The 17,026-nt window shown below is 37.5% G+C and overlaps 2 protein-coding genes across 3 annotated transcripts in view; one reads left to right on the top strand and one right to left on the bottom strand.

Annotated features, from left to right (window-relative positions):
* The window catches only part of FRRS1 (ferric chelate reductase 1), a 94,409-nt gene extending 86,195 nt beyond the window's left edge, over positions 1-8,214 (bottom strand). Inside the window, exons 1-2 of one of the 2 annotated variants that reach the window (XM_029226854.1) lie at positions 8,141-8,214; positions 134-276 (exon numbers count right to left, since the gene is read on the bottom strand). The gene's annotated coding sequence lies outside the window, so the exon portion shown is untranslated. Of the gene's footprint in view, positions 1-133; positions 386-8,140 lie in introns of those variants that run through there. The other variant, XM_029226856.1, reaches the window with a different exon arrangement.
* Positions 8,215-8,263: 49 nt separating this feature from the next.
* Positions 8,264-17,026, top strand: part of AGL (amylo-alpha-1, 6-glucosidase, 4-alpha-glucanotransferase) — a 79,108-nt gene continuing 70,345 nt past the window's right edge. The window contains exons 1-2 of the mRNA XM_029229655.1: positions 8,264-8,594; positions 9,133-9,282. Of these exons, the coding sequence (XP_029085488.1) occupies positions 9,201-9,282 (82 nt within the window). The 5' untranslated portion in view covers positions 8,264-8,594; positions 9,133-9,200. The remainder of the gene's footprint in view (positions 8,595-9,132; positions 9,283-17,026) is intronic.

Genomic DNA, 17,026 nt, shown 5'->3' with positions numbered 1-17,026 from the left:
AAACTGGGAACACATGCATTGTTCATGGGAATGCAAAATGGTAAAGCTGCTGGGGAAAACAGTATGATGGTTCCTCAAAAAATAAAAAATAGACTTACCATATGATCCAGCAATTCCACCTCTTAGTACATACCCAAAAGACTTGAAAGCAGGACCTTGAAGAGATATTGGTACGCCCGTGTTCCCAGCAAAGGTGTAATCACTCCAACAAAGACTTATGGATGGATGCTTTGGGCCTTGGACCAGGCTGAGAATATCTCATATATTCAAAGGAGTCTGTAGTGAAAGTAAGATTTCAAGGAAGGCTGAGATAGCAGGAAGGGCCTCTAGGCTCTGACCAAGCCAAGAATGACCAAGAAATTATCAGCTACATACATCAGTAGTTTTTGCCAACAGGATAACCAAGAATAAGATGAGACAGACATACTTCAGGTGATGCCAGTCCCTGCACAATGACCAGTTCAGGGTCATAGAGTTCAACTCCCCCAATGCAACAAGTTCATGTGAGACCCTGCTCTGTGTGCCAGACACCATCTTAGAAGTAAGCAGAGGAAGAGGGGTTGAAACCATAAAACAATGATTTCAAAGAGACAGAGTTAAAGAGTTACTTAAATAACTGGATCAGAATTAGTTTTAAAACAGACTAAATTTTTTTTTTGTTTTCCATGCCTACCTAGCAGTTGGGGAATGGTAAAGAGATCGGAGCAGTTTGTAAGAATAAAGTATATATGGAAACAACATAAGTGTCCATCAATGGATGAAGGGATAAAGAAGATATGGTATATATACACAATGGAATATTCTTCAGCCATGAGAAAAAAGGAAATCCTGCCATTTGCAACAATGTCCATGGACTTTGAGGGCATTATGCTGAGAGAAAGACAACTACTGTATGATATCACTTATATGTAGAATCTAAAAAAGCTGAACTTGTAAAAACAGAGTAGAATGGTGGTTACCAGGGCCTGGGGGAAGGGGGAATTGGAGAAATACTGTTTAAGGGTACAAACTTGCAACCAGTAGATAAATCCTGGAGATCTAACGCACAGCACAGGGGTTATAGACAACAATACTGTGTTATAAACTTCAAAGTTGCTGAGAGACTAGATCTTAAATTGTTCCCATCACAAAAAAGAAATGAATAAAATATGGACTGTAGTTAAGAATAATGTATCAATATTGGTTCACTAATTGTAACAAATGCATCTTACTATGTTAACAATAGGGGAACATATTGAAACATAGAAACTGGGTGTGAAGTAGTCAGGAACTCTGTACTTTCTTTGCAACTATTTTCTTAACTCTAAACTATTCTAAAATATAAAATGTATTAAAAAATTTTTTAAAGAATAAAGTATGGTTTTCTTATTGTATCTAAAAAGTGTAAATAACTTTACAACTTGCCATCCAGAGACAGAAAACACAGCCCCTGTCTAAGGGACCCCAGTGGGAAAGGGAGCAGTTATCATACAACATAACACAACATATACAACAAAGGATCATAGATAGGGAGCATCTACTCCAGACCCATGGGAGGGAGGGGAAGGCAGGGTAACTGAAGTAACTGTCCTGAGATGACTCTGTCTTAAATTAGCTAGAAAATCCATAGAAGCAAGAAAACAAACTCACTGTTGACACTGCCATAGATAAAGTAAGCAACATCCAACTTTAATTTCTAAAAACTTTATTGATTACCAGGCCATGGGGATAATGTTAGTGCCCTCAGATTTAGAGTTTACTGAACAGAATCACTGAGAATGCAATTGAAATCACATTCTTCCACTATCTGACCTTAAGCAAGTTACTTAAACTTGGGGACTCAGTTTCCTTGTCTTTAAGTTGGGGGTAATGACAGTGTTGTTTTGGGAATTAAATCAGTACATGTAATGGGCTTAGAACAGTGCCTGGTACCTCCTAGATGCTCACTAAATATTACTTGTTATTAGCTATTTATAGGGCATATATTCATTTTCAAAACATCTTATATATTTTATTTTTGCATATCCTTGGAAGAAAGATTACAGTTTAGGAATTGGGCACAAAAGAGGTTAAATGACTTGCATAATGCCTGAAGAAGAATGGCTTTCCCTAATTCTGTTTTCTTTAAAGAAAGGGCTTCCCTAAACAAACTCCTCGCTTCTCTTTGCTCTTTAACTTACTCCATTCCTGGGGAGGCAGAGTGACTTACCCAGTTGATGAATTTGGGAAGAATAACTGGGTGAGCTTGGCTCACCTCTGCCCTTCTTCCCTTTGGGAATAAACATGCAGTGAGCATGATTACCCCAGTCCTTTGTGACGTGAAGGGAAAGTTGGCCAGTTCTGAAGTTTAGTTTTAGCAAGCTCATTTGGCTGACAGATATAAAGCCGTAGTCTCCCGTTTGTTTTGTTTGTTTAGCAAGTGAATCATTGATTGATTCACCCCTAGGCTTTCTGACAGAAAACTGTGAGATGTTTGTGAAACATCTCTCAGTGCAGTCAGGCATGTTACATAATAAGTTTTTTTTTTCCCCCTTGGAGACATTCCTCCTGAGCCTTCCATCCCTGTGCTCCAAACTGTATTGCTTTCTAATAAAGTAAAAAATAAAGTACCATGCAAACTGTGTCAGAGACTACTGGTTATCTGCCAAAATCCATTCTTTCTTTCTGTAATAACAGAACCCAGGTTTTGGGTAGTCTCGCTGCTGACTAGATAAAGGTTGCATTTGCATGTACCTTGTGACTAAGTATTGGCTAGTGAGATGCAAGTGGAAATGTGTAGTATTTCCAGGAATTCTTAAAGGTAGGAAAATCACCCTTCTTCTCCTCTTCCTCCATTCTGTTCCCTGAATGTGGATATGATAGCTGGAGCTCTGGCAGCCTTATTGTACTATGATGAGTTCCACATAATAAGAGGAAGGAAGCTGTGAACTAGAGAGAGTCTGGCTTCCTGATGATGTTATAGAGCTGCCATGCCAGCTCTGAATTGCTCACCTCACCTATGGACTTTTATGTGAGAGAAAAATAAACTCATCTCTAGTTTAAGCCACTGTTGTTTTGTTTTCTTCTGTCATATGCAGCTGTAGTCACCTTGACAAACATAGAAAATTAACTTCAAGGTCCTCTTCCTTGTCCTTTCTCCTCAACCAGACTGCCTACTCTAAACCCTCCTATATGGAAACTCTGCAGCCACTATTTTAACAGAAAGTTAAATTTACTTGCAAGGGAAAATGATTTAGCATTAAATTGGAGACCAAAGAACTTTTTAAAGATCTAAGAATAAAGAAAAGATCACCACTAAAAATGCCCTCTTGAAGTTCCTCCTATCATGCTTTCCAAGCATTCCATGCACTGCTTTGGGCTAATTTGTTATATCAATGCTTAGGAATTCTTTAATGACTTTTCCTATGTTAGCTCTAAGAGCCCAAGATATTTTGTTTCAATAGAAATACAACTATATTTCCCTCTATATATGTACATCTCAATAAATTTTCAAACAAATATTTACTATATACCAACTAACACTTACTTCATTCTTAGCCTCCACCCTTCCTCAGTTTTGTACAATTTAGGCTGAAAACTTGGGCTCTGACTTTGTTCTTTGAATTCACCTTTATACTTCATGGAGTAAGAGACCTTTCAGTGATGTCTTTTGTCTCTGCCATGCCCTAGAATCCTCTTCATCTACTTTGTCTGACGGCCATCTTTGACCCAGCAAAGGCAACTAGTCATCACCCCTTCTTTCTTTTTTTTTAATATTTATTTATTTATTTATTTATTTATTTTATTTAAGCTGTGCCGGGTCTTTGTTGTGGCATGAGGGACCTTTAGTTGCGGCATGTGGACTCTTAGTTGTGGCATGCATGTGGGATCTAGCTCCCCCACCAGGGATCAAACTCAGTCCCCCTGCATTGAGAGCACGGAGTCTCATCCACTGGACCACCAGGGAAGTCCCCATCACCCCTTCTTTTTTAAGGCTATCCTTATTAAAAGCCTAATTTTTGCTAAATGCTAAATGACACTATTTTATTTTATTTATTTATTTCTGGCTGCGTTGGGTCTTCGTTGCTGCGTGTGGGCTTTCTCTAGTTGCGCCGAGCTGGGACTACTCTTCCTTGTGGTGAGCGGGCTTCTCACTGTGGTGGCTTCACTTGTTGTGGAGTATGGGCTCTAGGCACGTGGGCTCAGTAGTTGTGGCTCGCAGGCTCTAGAGCACAGGCTCAGTAATTTTGGCGTACGGGCTTAGTTGCTCCATGGCATGTGGGCTCTTCCTGAACCAAAGCTCGAGCTCGAATTCGTGTCCCCTGCATTAGCAGGCGGCTTCTTAACCACTGTGCCACCAGGGAAGTCCCCAAATAACACTTAAAATGCTTTCATTATTTCATCTCCTCTTCACAGTGACCCCACAAGTGAGGTGTTGTTCTCTCCATTTTATGGATGAATCAACTGTAATTCAGAGAGACTGAAACTAATCTGAGGTTTGTTTATCTCCAAAGGAGATGTTGTACTCTTTCCTTTTTGAAAAATCACTGTTTTTCCACACCTCTCTGACTTCAATTCTATTTCCTTTCCTATCTTCCCTTCTTCTCCTCACTGGCTATATCTGGATATTTCAAAACATGCAGAATAAATTATTCACCTTAGAAGGGATTTTGGAAACACAGTTCCAAATTTTATAAGATAAAACTATTAATAATATCAGTATACTATTGCTACAAAACAAAATACACAGAAAATACTGTTGAATATAAAAACCAAATAAGGCAGCCCCTCTACTTCAGACCCAGAAGATCACAGAATTGGGACCTAACCATAAATAATATCCCCAAATACTCCTTTCCTTTCAGAAAACATACACATACATACACAAACCTGAAGAAAGCCCCTTCTGACCACAGCCCTTCTCCCACTCGCCAGCTGCATTAATATCAATGTTTTAGAAAACACTAGAGTCTCTGCCAAATAGCTGAGATCATCCATCAGTTGTTCCTCAAGGAGAGTCTTCTCCTAACAACTCCAGCATGAGATTATTGTGTATATATAGCTCGCTGTCATGCACAGGACAGGCACATGACAAATGTTCACCAAAATGAAGGCGGCACATGGCACCACTATTGCCCTAGACTGCAAATTCACTGGCATTCCAAGAACTTCGCAAATAGCATGCCTTCTTTTTAAGAAGGATAATATGTTGCTTATAAATTTAATCTTAGAGACACATCACATTAAATCATAATGTTTTCATTACTTAACATTCTTCACTTTCTTTCACAACATGAAATCTCCCAAATTAAGGCCATTTGGATTAACAAATCTTCTTTTTAAATTTAAGCGTTTGTTTAAGAATTCACAACTAAAGCAATTCACTTCATCAATCTGTTTTACTTCTTATACCTGGCTGAAATGCTGGGCACTGAAGTGAGTGTTTTGCTGGAGGAAGGACAGCAGGCAAGGCTAATTTTGGAGCCCTGGTGAAGAGTGATCACCAGGTGGGCTGTGCGATGACACAGTAATAGGAAAACCTGAAATCCAAAGGGGGTATGGAAAGGAGAGACTGAAGACAAACATAAATGTGGACTATGTTTCACAACAGGGTCAGAGCTGATATGTGTACTTACACAGTATTTAGTATGTATTAGGCACAGTTCTTAGGTCCTTGTTTAATTAATAGTAGGTACTATTTTTATCCCTACTTCACAGTTGGAAAAACCAAAGCACAAAGAAGTTGAGTATCTTCCAAAGCTTCACAGCTAGTTAGAGGCAGAGCTGGGATTCAAACCCAGGCACCATTTCATAATCATGAATTATTATGACTTCACACAGCGGCTCTCAAACTTGTTTTTAACCCTGACCCCCCAGGAGGAATACATGACCCAGCATATCAAAACATAAGTAATAGAAACAGAAGTTTTGTGAAACAATACTTTTATTAGATGCAGTGCATTCAGAGCTTTCTTATTTCTTTTTTAAAATTGCTGGTTGCAACAAATAAATCAATTTTACAACCCTTAATGGGTTACGACTCACAATTTGAAAAACAGTCCTTTGGAGACCGGGGCTACAAATGGTAACTCAGTATCTCCACTTGGATGTTTGATGGTCATCTCAAGGAAGTGGACAGTCATCTTCACTTGCTTATTGACAGTCTACAACAACACTCCTGAATTTCACCCTCCAATCCTGCCCCTCCCCTTTGCTTCCTCTCTCACTAAATGACAGCTTCTTCTGCACTGTCCACATGCCACATGAAGCTATCAAGCACTTGAAATGTCGCTATCAGAATTGAGACATGCTGGAAGCGTAAAATATACACTACATTTAGAAGACGGTACAAAAAAGGAATCTAAAATACCTCATTAATAACCTTTTATACTGATTGCATGCTGAAATCATGTTTAAGATACAGTTAAATACAATATATTATTAAAATTAATTTCACCTGTTTCTTTTTACCTTTTTTTTTGATGTGGCTACTAGAAGAATTTTAATTACCTATGTGGCATATTATATTTCTGTTGGACAGAAATAATGTCCTGGTTGCTCAGGCTAAAAAACTTTAAATCATCCTTGACTCCTTTCTCTCCACCAGTAGGTGGTGTAGGCTTCACCATTAAAATAGATTCGTAGTTCAACAACTTCTCTCCACCTTCACTGCTACACACACACACACACACACACACACACACACACCACTATGTCTTGCCTAGATAATTGAAATAGCTTCCTAACAGGTCTCCTTGCTTCCTTCCTAACCACACCCTAAGGTTCATTTAGCTATTCCCTATAAAGCTGCCGAGTGACCCTTTTAAAAGTCAGTCAGATTACGTCACTGCTCTGTTCAAAATCCTCCAATGGCTCTTTTCCCCAGAGCAAAAGCGCAGGTCCTTGCAATGGCCTACAAAGCCTTTTAGGCCACTCACCCCTCCCCATCTATCTGTCCTAACTTTTTACCTCTACTCCACTCAGCTACAGTGACCTCTTTGAATTCACCAAGTATGCTCCTACCTCCCAGCCCTTGCACTTCCTGTACCTATGTGTATAACCCTCTGCCCTGGATATCCTCTACCTTCTTTCTCTGTTTTGGATCAAATGTCAATTTACCAGCAAGTCCTTTACTCATTATTGTACTTAAAACTGCAAACCACCCTCTCCTGATTCTTCCATACTTTCCCCTTCTTAGCTTTATGCCTTATGACCTTTAATTATTGTATGTAATTTACTTAATTTATCTGTCTGCTACCAATCACATGTAGGAGTTCCATGAGGGCAGTGACTTTGTTTCATTGCCGCATTCCCAGCACCTATGTGCCTGGCAAATTGTAGATGTTCAATAAATGTCAGTTGAGTGAACAAATGAGCTGTGGGTTTCCAAACTCAGTTTTGCACCACTTGCAACTAGCCATTCTCAGAAAACTACTGAAACAAGCAAACATTTCAGTATCTTTAGTTTTTAACCCATTATTCTTCTTGGACCTACAGTAATTCCACAGTAAAGAAAGCAAGATTCTTCTCCACACTCCAGACCTTTTGTCCATTTTCTCATGATCCCTAGGTGCCCTCCAAAGGCCCTGAAAAATGGGCTTTCCTTTTCCCTCAGGCATAAAATCTCCTTAGGCATCTGCACCATGTCTTGAATGTCTGGCCTAAAATATGTGCAGCTATAGCCAATATAGATTCTTAGTCTCAGACGATCTTCAAGTCTACGCGGTGTACATTAGGTGCAACCAGACGTTGTAAACACACGTGTATTTGCCCCTTGGTCGTTCACAGACTGGCCACACCTCACCCACCTAGTCCTTACATGTCTGTATTCAGGAAGACGGGCCCGCTCTGTGATAGGACTAGAAATGTGGACACGCGAAGGATGGAATGTCTGAGACTGTAGCCAGGCCCCTCATTTTAGACACGGGGAAATCAAGGCTCAGGGAATTTAGGCCAAGAAAACTTAGGCCACGTAACAAAGTCAAAACGAAGACACAAAACATAATGTGGTAGAAATGGCACAGGAAGCCAGGTGGATTGCCTCCCGCCATTCAGCGGGTCCACAAAACGACGCTGTGGTGCAGCTCAAACTAGCTCGCGGCCCCCTACCGCGGCATTTTAACGTTCAACCATGCGCTCGCAGACTGTGAAAGGTGAGGCACGCACGCCCCAGCCGTCTCACCTTCCTCCGGGCGAGAAAAAAGGCAGCCCGCCGGCTGGTCCTCAGCCACCTCCTACACCCGGGCAGCCCGCGACCGGACTCTCGCGAGAGTACCGGTTGGGGCGCGCAGGTGCGGAGATTCCCGGAAGTGGGCGAAGGGACTTGTCAGCTCCCACCCCGGCTGTCTGCTCTCGAGGCCCCGTGGGGTTCGAGGGTCTCCTCGGGGACCGGCGCGAGGCGGAGTCACGGAGAAGCTTTCTGTCACTCACACAGCGGCCTCGGCCCTGCCTCGGCTGCCGCCGCCCCTCCCTTTGCCCTTCACGGCGCCCGGCCCTCCTCGTCGGCGGCTTCTTTCTGCGCCTGGGCAGCCTGCCTTTTCCCTTTAACTTTCCTTTGCGTCTCCTCCCCCGACTGTTTTAACAGCAGAGTCCGGGCCCTGCAGTGTCCCAGAAGCGGCACGTATAACTTGCTCGGTGTAAGTGCTAGGAATGCCGCCGGCGTCCCGGGGAAATGCGTTCCTTCTATCTATAGCTCTGTATGTACGTTCTGTGTCCACGGCAGCTATTCTAGGGACAACAACTGCTTCCCTCTGTTCTCATCTCCCCATTGGTGGCTTCCGACCCGAATTTGGGAATGGGGAGATCTCCCACCTGTTATATTTGAGCAGGCTAATCTCTTGTAAGCAGAAGTGCCATATGAAAGTCTTCGAAGCCGGTTGGCTTGGGACTGGGAATTTTACCCCATCCCCCCCCACCCAGCTCCAGGCTTTCCAAAACGTATTGATTATGTAAAAATACTTCATTTTTTTAAACTGTAATTTTTGCTTCGGTCTTGTGCTCGAAGGGAGGAAACAACTATCAATTTGCTTTTTCTGATCTTATGTATAAGATTCATTCTTTCTCGTTGCTCTGCTAGGGTTAAAACACATTTTGAACATGTAAGTGTGGCTGTCAGCCTTAGAGAATCTAAGGTACAGTTATTTTCTTTATCTTGATTCCTTTTTTGTTTCGTAGGGGTACCTCATTCGATTTCGGAGTTCTTTTCATTCTTCTGAAAGATTTCGAATCCTCTAGAAGCCAAAATGGGACACAGTAAACAGATTAGGATTTTACTTCTGAACGAAATGGAAAAGCTGGAAAAGACCCTCTTCAGACTTGAACAAGGTCAGTAGTAAGTCATTTGATTAGCTCTGTGTCTTTTACATTTTTAATTCATAGTCATGTTAAAATTTCTTTTAACTTTTAGACATCATTTCCAAGGACCTTTCTAAACCTGATTTGTGCGAAGACGTTGCTGTGTTCTAAACAATATCACTAATGAAAGTGGATTTTAGTTGAAAATGTTTTATTTATATCTGTCATGTTAGAATGAGAATAAAATTGTTCACTTTACTTTGCATTCTAACTTCCACTTAAGACAGAAGTTGCATTTATAATCGGAAGATTGACCGTATTATTTCCATTAGCATTTACTATTAAAACTTGGGAAATTGCTTCATAAGTAATTTTCCTTTGGGTATATCTGTAGTTTTGCTTTTTTATAGCTCTCGCTCTTTTCCTTTACCAGACATTTGAATTAGTAAAATAGATCACAGCAAAAAGTAAACTATTATTTATGTTTGTCAAAAGCCTCTCAACTATGGAGAAGGTTAAAAAGCTGAAAATATTTTTTTGCTGAAAAAGTGAAATAACTGATCAGGTTGTGTTGAAATATATTTGAGCTGTGATTTAAAAGATCAAATTATATTTCTATAAGACTTATCAAATAGATGCTTTATTTTCTTAGACTTTATATTTTTCAGCATTGAAAAAAAAGCATTTCACACTTATTTATGTTAATATAACTTGTGAAGTAGTCAATAGAAGTTTAATGTATGAAAAATAAAATACAGTCCCCTTTATTATTGTACCAAATGAATGTTGATAGTAGTAAACATTTGAAGAAATTTTTTTTCCCTGAATTTCTCAAGAGCTGAATTTTTAAAAGAAATTTCGTCCATCAAATGTGTTTCCTCCATGCCAAATCTTTATCTTCTTCCAACTTCAGCATTTAAGATCACTGAGTACTTAGGCTTTCCTGACTCTGCAGTTTTCTGGTTTTAATTTTTTTTCCTACACTCTTAAGTATTCCTGTCAACTTGGTGGTGTCTTTTGCTGAGCTCTCTTCTTCCACATTTTAATTGTGTATATCTGCAAGGAATCCTTTCTTTTTCTGTTCTCCTGCCCTCAAAGAAGTATACATTCTCATGGCCTCAGCTGTTGCCTCCATACTGATGACTCCTTTTGGAAGAAAGGCCTTGAGCTTTGCTTGCTTCTTGGAAGCAAGCGAGTGTAATGGCAAGAGTAGGGAACTAGAATTTTCCTGGCTCTGCTGCTAACAAATTGTTTGACTTTGGGTAAGTCACATTAATTCTAAACATTAATTTATTTGTGATATGAAGGTATTAATTTCTGCTTTTCTACTTTCCTGAGTTTTGAGGCTCAAAATGAATAATAAATGGCTTTAAAGCCCTAAATAGATATAAGGCATTGCTAGATCGCTATACCTGTCTATTCTCACCATCGATTCTTGGCTTCATCCTAGTATCATGCTATGGAAGAACCTTAGGATGGCTCCAGTCAGATTTGCTTAAATTTAACATGTCCAAAACCATCTCCTCAAAATTCTCAAATGTTCTTTACTTCTCAGCTTCCCTGTTTACTTTTCCATTTTCATAGTTTCCAAGGCTAGAAACTTTGTACTATTCTTTGATGATTTTTTCTCTTTAACTGAAGTCTCTTTTTAAGCCCTATAATTTCTTTCCAGATGTCTCCTCTTGCCTGCCTGTCTCTTCCATATGCCTGAATATGGATGCTGAAATAATCTTCTTATGCCATCTCTTCTCTTTTTATTAATTGGTGTTTATAAGGTCAAATTTAAACACCTCTGCCTGCCTTCCAGGACATTCTATAATGTCTATAATCTGCCTTCCTTAGCCAAGATTTTATCTCATTGTTCCTCATTATTGGTGTCCTATATCTTTCCAGTTCCCTTGTTAATTCCCTCCCCAGTGGCTTTTCTCATGCCTGTTCTTACACCTCCACTCCTGTCAGATTCCTGTATATCTATTAAATCCCTTTGCTATCATTTTATGTGTTGCCTCCCTCTCAACCTTCAGCTAAAATTCCACCTACTCCATGAAGCTTTTCCTTAATTTGTTATTATCTCCTTTCCTTGATTTCTGATTACTCAATGGGCATAGAACAGTTAAGTGCTTAAGGATGTAGCAGTGTCTAAAAGCTTATAGTGTCCAACTGGAGTTTATCTGTGAAGATAGAAATTATTACAAACCTAGTGCAGTGTGCAACAGCTAATAAATCCTTGCTGGTTGATTACTAAAGTGCCATTTAAAGCTAGCCAGGCTATTTGAAGAGGGAACTCTGAAGGGTTTATAAAATAAGAATATGGTGACTCTGTAACTCTGGTTAAAGCCAGTAAATTCATCCAAATGATATAAATGGGAACATGTCGAATTTTTTTCGTGCAGTAATGATGTCATTGTATTATTTTAGAAGATAATTATACTGTGAAAGATGAAGAGAAGGGACATTGGAGACAAGAAATCATGGAGAAGGCTATTTTAAAAACATGTCTGGTTTAACTACATCAGGGTTGAAAAAAAAAGGGACAGAGTATGAGACATTTTAAAATTCATAAGACTTGGTGACCAATTAGGTGTAAAGAAAAGCTCTGGCAATTTTTGGTTCTTTCACCAACCCCTTCTTCATTTTGCCTTCCTTTTCACTTTTCCCTAAGAAATGATTCCTGTGCATTTTCAAGGCTAATATCTCTATAGACTCTTCTGATTTAACAAGTACAAGACCGCGTAATTATCTTTTCTAGCCAAATGATAGCCTGGCCCTGTATTTCCTATCTCTTTTAGTGGCAAATAATGAATAAAATCATTATTCCCTAAACCTGGAATTCTTCCATTTTTTATATAGGTTGGTCAAATTACAATTTCTATTTTTTTAAAAGAAAATATTTATAAAGATTCCTTGATTAGGAGTCAAGATTATATAGATTGAGTGGAGGGAATGGGGTAGAAAAACTTAGTTTACAGTAATAGTTTAATCACTCGTCTTGCCAGTTTAATTGCCTGCAAGAGGGAAATGGCTAATCTGAGTAAAGTATTCCTTGTGTATGAGGAATAAGATAAACACACCATGTGCTGCTGTGCTAAGCTAATTTTAGCAAACCGAGCAATTATTTATGGAAGCTGATACACTCTAGGTATTCTGATGTTTCATTTACTGTATATAAAAATTTTAGTTTCAGGGATATGGATTAGAGGTCTACAGAGTGGCTCTATATATATATATATATATATATATACTCTTGGGGGTATGCACTGACCTGTCTATTGGGATATAGAAAGAATAGGATTTATTTCTCTTTCTTTTCTCTCTTTCTTTCTTTCTGTCTACGTATCTACCTATCTATTTTTGATTTTTAAAGTCAACTAAGGGGAATTTCATGGTGGTCCAGGGGTTAGGGCTCTGTGTTCTCACTGCCAAGGGCCTGGGTTCGATCCCTGGTCGGGGAACTAACAGCCCACAAGCTGCACAACACTACCAAAAAAAAAATTCTATTTTAATTAAAGTAATTAAATTTTGCTAATATATGAATTGATATCGATGCTCTCAGTTTGTACGTCAGATGCATTAATAATAAAAAAGATATATTCTGAGGAAAGAGTGGTGGTTATAGGTCTAGAAGAGGTTGACAGTCATACTGCCACTGGTTTGCTTGCATTATGTTGCCATGAATTACACTTTTACCTAAACCAGGTTAAGTAGATATACAAGCTATACTATCTTAAATAGTAGCATCTTTACAATACTTTGTAATGAGAGGTAGTGTAACCGTACATGCCTCTTTTACCTCAGGAGGTTGTCAAACTTAAAGATGAGTTAGAAAGTGTTTGAAATTTGCTGTTTGAGTTTTGTCCTTTTCTGAAATGACACACAGCTTTTTCTATAGTATACTTAGAAAATATTATCAGAAAAAATAAACACAGTCAAACTCTGAGGTAAACATGAGTGTGAAAGTAAACTGCTTTTGTTGGGAATTGATGCTGTAGAGCAGAGTTCAACACATTTTTTTCCTGTAAAGGTTCAGATAGCAAGTATTTTCAGCTTTGCAGGCCATATGCTTTCTGTTGCAGCTACTCAGCTCTGCCATTGTACTATGAAAGCAGCCATAGACAATACATAAATAAATGGTGTGACTGTTCCAATAAAATTTTATTTACAGAAAGAGGGTATAGTTTGCCAACCCTTGCTACAGGGAGAGCATTTTGAATATGTATTTTTAGTAACACTTTCATCATATGATTTTACCCATATAAATGAATATCTACTCACTTTTAAAAGTTGATAACAAAGTTTTCTAATCTGTTTGAAATCTACCAAATAAAGAATTTCAGTTGGTTTTCAGATCATCTCTTTAATATATAAAATGGGACATCTTCTCTTTAGCTTATAAAAGCAATTGATGTATGTCAAGGAAAATATTTATATTTACTAGCACATTTCAACAAAAATATTTACATAACTGATGAATGGAATTGAAAAGTTAAGGTCATGGACTAGTATACATACCTACCAAGAACTTTATCCATTGGGATTTGGGTATCTTTATGTCATATTTTTTTCAAATCTGAGGTCATTAAATCAAGTATCAAAATAAATAGGACTTGGAATCTTTAAATTACTTTATCAGACAATATTAAACCAAGACTTTTTAAATTAATGAAGTTTATTTAATCACATTACTTTCATGACAGATATTACCAATATTAACTTTTAGTGAGAGCCAAAAGATTTGTTCCATTAATTAGTAAATAAAATTAATTATTTAAAATATTATTTATTTTATTTACATCTTACTCTTATTTTTGTGTTTTATAAATTACATGATCTATTAAATTATCATACACGTATATTATGTAAATAAATATTCAAATTTGGAGACTACTTGTCATTTTTTTTCTGAAGGTAGACCACTGATCCAAATACTGTTTTAGAGGTTTTGTATGAGTTTCAACCTTTGCTCTACAAGTTCTCTGAATCCTTGTGTAATTATAAAAACAATATTTGTATAAGCTGAACAAGGGACAGGTTATTTAGTTGTGCTCAGATGGCTAATCTCTGATATTTGTACTGTTCAAAATGACACCATTACTTCTGTAATAAATTTAATCATTCTTGCAAATATAAATATGATTCTCACAGTCACTTAAGTATTAAAACTTCACAATTTAATTCTTTGGGCAATTACTTCTCAATCTATCTCTTCATACTTATAGCTGTAATATAAAAATGTTTCCCAATTTTATACCTTTTTATAAATTATAAAAAGGTATAAAAAGTCTTTTATTTATGCTTTTTGTTTCAAAACAAAATTGGGTTTATACTAGCTAAACAATTTTGATACCTGCTTACAGTGTCATCGTATGTGAATTCCACCTCCCTGCTTACTGCCACATTTCAGTCATACTTTTTTCCAGAAAGGATTTGAAAGGATCTATATAGATGCATAAAATATAAGAAAACAGTAAAAGTAATCATGTTATTAAATATCCCTTGATAATATGATTTATAGTGGCTTTATACTATTCCTGCTTACAGAATACCATAATTTGTACCATAATTTAATCATTCCCAATCATTAGATATTTAGTTTGTTGTGAGTTTAATTATAATAAACTGTGATGAACATCCTTATATATAATCTATGTTTATATCACCGGTTAATTCCTCAGAAAATAAATGTCTTTATGAAATTATTGAGCCAAAAATCTAAACTTTATTAATATTCTTAGTATGTTTATGCCAAATTGCTTTATAGAAAAATTTGTGCATGTAGCTACTTGGAAAAGAAATTATTAGTTTCACTGTATAGTAAAAGTAAGAAGTAAAATTGAGTCCCTCAATTTTTGCAAAGTTACTTAATAACTACATTTGAATAATTTGTTTCTTGCTTGCTAAATCCATTTACTGTGAATAAATTTATATCCATATTTTGGTCCAATCCAGGAATATCGTTAGCAGAACTTATCACTAAATTATAATTTTTTCCAGGAATGCCTAGAACTTCCATTCTCTCATGTTATATGTATTGCAGTATATAAAACAGCATTCATATTTCTCTAGGCAAATACAGAAGTATTTAATTGGATTAGCATAAATTGGAAGAGTCCAGCATTCTCTTAATGTTTTATACGGATATCTTTTCTTCACAAAGAATATCTTACCCAATGTTTAATATTGTGGTGTAGAATTTACCACCTGTCAAACATCACTGTGAGAGATTTACTTCTATCAAAGAGCAAGTTTAGACATGACTGAAATATATCTATGTGTTCTCTATTTCAGGATTTGCCTTGAACCAAACTGACATTCTTTATATATAAATAAATAGCAGTTCACACTCATATTTCTGCTTCATATCACCACAGCAGGGTTCATTGTAGCTGTCTCCCTTGCTTATTGGTAACATCTTTCTCTGACAGTGAAAAACCTGGCTCTTATCACCTTTGTTTTTGAAAGATATTTTCAACAGGTATAGAATTCTAGGCTGACAGTTTTAATCTTTCAGTACTTTTAAAGATGTTGCTCCACAACCTAAGTGTCCATCAACAGATGAATGGATAAAGAAGATGTGGCACATATATACAATGGAATATTACTCAGCCATAAAAAGAAATGAAATTGAGTTATTTGTAGTGAGGTGGATGGACCTAGAATCTGTCATACAGAGTGAAGTAAGTCAGAAAGAGAAAAACAAATACCGTATGCTAACACATATATATGTAATCTAAAAAAAAAAAAAAGGTCATGAAGAACCTAGGGGCAAGATGGGAATAAAGACGCAGACCTACTAGAGCATGGGCTTGAGGATATGGGGAGGGGGAAGGGTAAGCTGTGACAAAGTGAGAGAGTGGCATGGACATATATACCCTACCAAATGTAAAATAGATAGTGGGAAGCAGCCGCATAGCACTGTGCTTTGTGACCACTTAGAGGGGTGGGATAGGGAGGGTGGGAGGGAGGGAGATGCAAGAGGGAAGAGATATGGGGATATGTATATGTATAACTGATCACTTTGTTATAAAGCAGAAAGTAACACACCATTGTAAAGCAATTATACTCCAATAAAGATGTTTAAAAAAAAGATGTTGCTCCACTGTCTTCTTGCTTGCATTGTTTCCCATGAGAAATCTGCTGTCATCCTTATCCTTGTTCCTCTGTACATACTGGTGTCTTTTTTCCCCTGTGGCTGCTTATAAGATATTCTCATTTTCACTGGTTTTGAGCAATTTGATTTTGATGTTCTTTGGTGTAATTTTCTTCATATTTCTTGTGTGGGGGATTTGTTGAACTTCTTGGATCTGTAAGTTTGTTGTTCTCACAAAATTTGAGAATTTTTTACCCATTATTTCTTCAAATAATTTACGTCTCCCTTCTTCTCTCCTTTGAGGACTCTTTATTTTAAGCCACTTGAATTGTCTGATGCTCTTTCAAATTTTTAGATTCTTTTTTCTCTCTTCGTTTCTTTTTGCATAGTTTCTATTCCTGTGTCTTGAAATTCACTTATCTTTTTTTCTGCCACGTCTCACCATCCATTAAATCCATTGTCTGTATTTGTCATCTCAGACATTGTAGTTTTAATCTCTAAAAGTTTGATTTGGATCTTTTTCTTTTGTTTCAATATTTTCCATGTCTTGACCTAACTTTTTGAACATATGGAATGCAGTTATGGTGACTGAAATCCTTCCTTGTTTACTAGTTGAACATCTGTGTCACTGCTGGGTCCATTTTCATGGATTGATTATTCTCCTTGTTATGGGTTTTGTTTTCCTCC

This window comes from Monodon monoceros, unplaced genomic scaffold (assembly GCF_005190385.1).
Source record: "Monodon monoceros isolate NGI ecotype Baffin Bay Population unplaced genomic scaffold, NGI_Narwhal_1 Super_Scaffold_18, whole genome shotgun sequence".
NCBI classification, from domain to species: Eukaryota; Metazoa; Chordata; class Mammalia; order Artiodactyla; family Monodontidae; genus Monodon; species Monodon monoceros.
This window is presented reverse-complemented; position numbering and strand designations above follow the sequence as displayed.